Raw genomic sequence first — 5,000 nt, 5'->3', positions numbered from 1 at the left:
GTGTGTGTGGGCACTTGTGTGTGTGTGGGCACTTGTGTGTGTGTGTGTGTATGTGTGTGTGTGTGTGTGGGCACTTGTGTGTGTGTGTGTGTATGTGTGTGTGTGTGTGTGTGTGTGTGTGTGTGTGTGTGTGTGTGTGTGTGTGTGTGTGTGTGTGTGTGTGTGTGTGTGTGTGTGTGTGTGTGTGTGTATACACATTCAGGTATGGGTATGTATATGAGTATGCATTTATAACATGTATGGATATATGCATACAAATATGCTTTTATGTATAGTTTTCATGTTCCACATTAATCAAAATAAAACAAGAAGCTCCCATCTGTGAAGACCTCTATATTGTAAAACATATATTTAACCTTTTGTTAAAAGCCATGTCCACTGCATCTTTTTCCTCTTACTTGTCTGTTCAAATAGATGGATCCACGAGAGCTAAATCACCAGGCAGTCAATTAATAGCCTTGCCCAGTTTAAACCTTTCCATGATCTTCAGAAAGATCCTTTTACTAATATTCATTACCATTAGTATTGTCAATAACAAGATAATAATCATAACCTCAATAACAATAATGCCAACATTGTTTTTAAAAGCGTTAGACTAAAACTATTTTTCAGGTAACCTCAAGGAATAGCGAAATCATTTCAGGACGCAAAAGCCTACTAATTGTCCCATTGGTAACTGGGCACTTGTGGAGCTATCTACGTGCAAACAGAGTACGTAAAAGAAAATGGCAATAGAAGTTTGATTACCCAGCATTAAATTCCCACAGAGTGTAGAAAACAAAATATTCAAACTTTCAGGGCAACTTCTCAAATTTGGAAAAACAAAAATGGTATTTGTTTAATGGTATTTATTTTGCACATTAATTATTCCTCATTTTCTGGGCAGGGGGTTCGAATGGACAATACTCTACTGAAAAACTCGCGAAATCAACCTTGTGGTGTGTCTGATACGATTATATCCAATCTTTTAAAGCAAAAAAAAATTGTGCCAAAATTATTTATTTCATAAATCACCATGAATAAATACAGACCATTTCTTTCTTACACTACAACAAATAAAACTTGGAATACCACCAACATCCATACCCTAGAAATAAAAAAATAAATAAATAAATATAAACAAAACTAGGGCAACTCTAGCTTCTAAACACTGAAAGCGAAAGATGCTTTACTCATGCACACTGACACTTCAATGACCTCATACAGAAGCAACCACAATCTAAATTCAAAATAATTTTCTCTCGTGTCCCTACCTCAATATTTACTTACTATTAATCTAAATGTAAAAAAATCAAGTATTATAACTATCAAAGAGTACCTAGAATAAATAGTGAATAAATAGCATAAACTCCTTGTATAACATTTTCATCCATAATCACTTTGAAAATTCATAGACAGAAAAGGAACCCAAAACCATATAAATCCTGAAAAACAAGCATACAAACAAGACAAACACAAATATACATTTCTTTTCTTGTTCACTTTTCTTCTGTCTCTTTCCTTTTTTCCAAATATGGGTTTAAATCTTTTTTAACCGAGATTTTGTCTCACCTGACTCAAACTACCACAGGTATAGTGTCTTTCCTATCATACTGCGTGTGTTTACTTCAAAGCCCATATCCCAATACACTTATCTATAGACAGGTGCATCCAAATGTGTGTAAAATTTAATACTTACACAGTAAAGCTAGTTAAATGCAATCACTAAAAAAATGGCTGCTATAAATGGGTTTAAAGAAAGCAAAATCAAGTTACGATGAAAAAATCTAAATAACAGTATATCCAACAGGGTATGCCATATAAAAGAAGGATAAAGGAATCACATCTATTTATTCTATAGATAAATAAATATTGACATATCTAACACCTAAGGAAGATAATACTGTCAAAAAATCACTTCTCCCAAGGAAAAAAAAAAATCTATTAAATCAAGGTCCACTTACATTATCACGTCAGAAACACTCTTGCTGTGAAAGGCGAGAAATGAAATCATATGGAGGACAATATTCCATAACCCTTTGACTAACTCATTATTTTTTTTCTAACTTGCCTTATTTACTGCTTTACCATATCTCTCACATCCTTTCTATACACTGGTACACAACAATAAAGCCATTCTCAATAAGTAAAGGGATTTTTTTTCTAAAGCCATGGGGAAATATCCAATTTCTGCCATCAACCTTGTCCATAAGTATCTTACAAGCAAAAAGGGGCCTTGAGGTTTATAATGAATCCAGCAGTGGTAAAGGACTCATGTCCCTACAAGAGGAGAAAGAACTTTTAAAGACAACTATTTAATTGAATCTTTATAGATGTATCCGCTTTTCACTGTCCAAACATTAGGAGGGGTGGGATTTTAATTTTGCCTCATGGAAACAGAACTTGAATATGTTCTGAATATGTAAAATGCTGTTCGTGGGATGATCTTTCAGAATTCGTTTTTGAATTTTATTGCCACAATCATTACTGTAGTGGTAGATACTTTTCACAACAGATGCTTCCCTTAGCCCTTAAAATAATCTAAATCTATGCCAAGAGACCTCACAAGTTCACACAAAACTACTGGACACCATAAGACAAGTCACAACACACATATAACACAAACTACTAACTCTTAATCAATACATCAACATGTGTATAATTACCTTTCATCAACTGAAAGCTACATTCCGCAGGACAGAACCTGAAATGCAGGTTCTCGTTCAAGGTCACAGAGTCGCCAAAGATGCCTGTGATTTTCCCAATGGCACATTGTTCCACAGGTATCAGCGCTGAAGAAGTATCTCCCTCATTCGAGGTGCAGGATGCATCCTCTGGTCTGCTGTTCTTTCTGAGACTTGAGGAGAGCAGATCTTGCTTGAAGATGCCAGGGATGCCAGCCTCCAGCTCCCTGCAGGAGATAACGGTTGCATCTTTCTGTCCAGAACCCAAGCTTCTTGATCTACTGTCATACTCCTGGATCTGGGGGTTTCCATCAGTGGTGGAGTTACTGTTGGCCGAATCCCAGGCCTCTTGCTGGAGCTGGACATCAGTGGCACGCCATGCCTCTGTGTTGCTCCTTCTGTGTGCAACGCCACTTACTCTATCACCCACACTGAAGCTGCTTGGTGTCATGGGCTTCTGGACCTCATAGTAGATGTCCTTGTTAATGACAATGTTCCATCCATCGACTGAGGTCACTGTGCCCTCGAAGTTCCATGACTCCAAGCTGTGTGGACTGATATCTATGAAGTCCTCCAGTCTTGGTCTTTCCAGTTCATCACTTTGGGGCCCATTGCTCTCTTTGCCTCTCACTATGTAGCTCACAACCTTCTGAACTAATGTTATCATGATCAGTTCTGTTTGTGGTCGTCTTTTGGGTCAAACGATAGAAATACTGAATTGATCTCTAGCTCCGAAATCTTTTAGAGGAAAGTCTTTCGGGTCAAACGATATAAAAACTGAATTGATCTCTAGCTCGGAAATCTTCTATAGGAAATATCTACAAAAGAATCAGGACCATGAACACTGCAGCACCAATTCCTTACTCTTAACTTTAATTTAAGTACTAAAAGTAAAAAATTCCTCACAGTTCACATTTGTCCTCTGAAAAAAGTCCTTCGTAATCCTTTATCATTTATCAATTATCACATCAAACACAGCACAAAAAGTCATTGAGTTGAACCCCATTCCCATTACTGCTGCCCTATGTACTTCTCAACGGGTAAGTATTTCCAGTTGGTGTCTGCGATGTACTCCAACTGCTTGCGCAAGTCCTTGGTGCGCTTCTCATGCTCCTCCTTCTTCAACGAGGAGAGCGAGGACTCTACATTGTGGTCAAACCAGAGCTTGGCCATCAATGTAGACATATGATCGGGACTCTGCAAGGGAAAGACCTTTGTTACCAAGCTTGGCAATCTTGCATGTGATCTTGTCTAATAATTCTGTAGTCTGGATCTTTATCATCAATAAATCAAAGACAAACCCATGCTTTAAATACTCTGATTGATAATACAGGACCATAAATCATATATTATCATTATTTTTATTATCATTATTATTATAGTAAGCCATATAAAGAGCCACACTGAAAAAAATTGAGATTTATACCACCAAAGGTATCAGTGCAGGTCAAGATACAGCTAAGAAAGAATGAAAGAATAGAAAGTCAGCTATTACAAATGATAAACATGTTCGCTGATATTTTAAGCTTACCAAGAGTCGGAGAAGTTACAATCTCTGAAGGGAATCTATTCCAAAGTCTACAAATAGCAATAAAAAGGCATCTAGAAAACTGACTTGTAGATGATCGACTTACATCAAATATCATTGAATTGAGGGTCATAGAACTTCCTGTAATTCTTGCAGGTTGATAAAAATCAGGTAAAAACTTATAGAGGGGATCTGAATTATTGGTTACAATCTTGTAAAAGACTGAAAGAGACCCAACATCTCCACGATGTCCAATGTCCAAATAAAGGCAAGCATGTTCATGTTACATATAATACAAACAATGTAATGCATACACAATACATCTAGAAATAAAATGAATATTCATACTTGTGGAGAAAAATTAAGGAGAAAAAAATAGTACCTAAGAATACGATCTTAATCAATGCCAAAAAACGCACATTCCCAATATTCCAAAGGGTACAAAGAGAAAAACAAGTGCAGGAAGTCACAACCCTGGATATGAACACACCTCTCTCACTCCAGGCGTTCCCCTTGATTGCCGCGGTTCTTCAGAGCTGAAGGACGAAGAGCCCATGGACGCTTGGGGCTGGGGCTGCGAAGGGGGTGGTGGCTGCGACTGGCCCTGGTGGGAACCCTGAGCCGAGACCTGAGTGGAGGAAGAACACAGGTGGTGCACTGAAGGGGAGAATTTTCTCTTTCTAGGGAAAGGAGTGTCCTCTTACTGGCCCACATAATAAGGATGGATCAGAACAATAAAGAAGATTAATTCTACTGGTCATCATGTACGTTTACTGGTTACTACTCATCATTATCTCGTAAAATGATAC

The 5,000-nt window shown here is 37.6% G+C and overlaps 2 protein-coding genes across 4 annotated transcripts in view; both read right to left on the bottom strand.

Moving 5' to 3' along the window:
* The window catches only part of LOC113817864 (RNA helicase Mov10l1-like), a 52,176-nt gene extending 48,846 nt beyond the window's left edge, over positions 1–3,330 (bottom strand). For both annotated transcript variants that reach the window (XM_070118143.1, XM_070118144.1), the window contains exon 1: positions 2,646–3,330. In XM_070118143.1, the coding sequence (XP_069974244.1) occupies positions 2,646–3,330 (685 nt within the window). The remainder of the gene's footprint in view (positions 1–2,645) is intronic.
* Positions 834–5,000, bottom strand: part of LOC113803288 (uncharacterized) — an 11,419-nt gene continuing 7,252 nt past the window's right edge. For both annotated transcript variants that reach the window (XM_027354035.2, XM_027354036.2), the window contains exons 3-4: positions 4,682–4,819; positions 834–3,860 (exon numbers count right to left, since the gene is read on the bottom strand). In XM_027354035.2, the coding sequence (XP_027209836.1) occupies positions 3,675–3,860; positions 4,682–4,819 (324 nt within the window). In that variant the 3' untranslated portion in view covers positions 834–3,674. The remainder of the gene's footprint in view (positions 3,861–4,681; positions 4,820–5,000) is intronic.

Source organism: Penaeus vannamei, chromosome 41 (assembly GCF_042767895.1).
Source record: "Penaeus vannamei isolate JL-2024 chromosome 41, ASM4276789v1, whole genome shotgun sequence".
NCBI lineage: Eukaryota > Metazoa > Arthropoda > Malacostraca > Decapoda > Penaeidae > Penaeus > Penaeus vannamei.
Note: the sequence above shows the minus strand (reverse complement) of the source record. Positions and strands in the feature narration are given on the sequence as shown.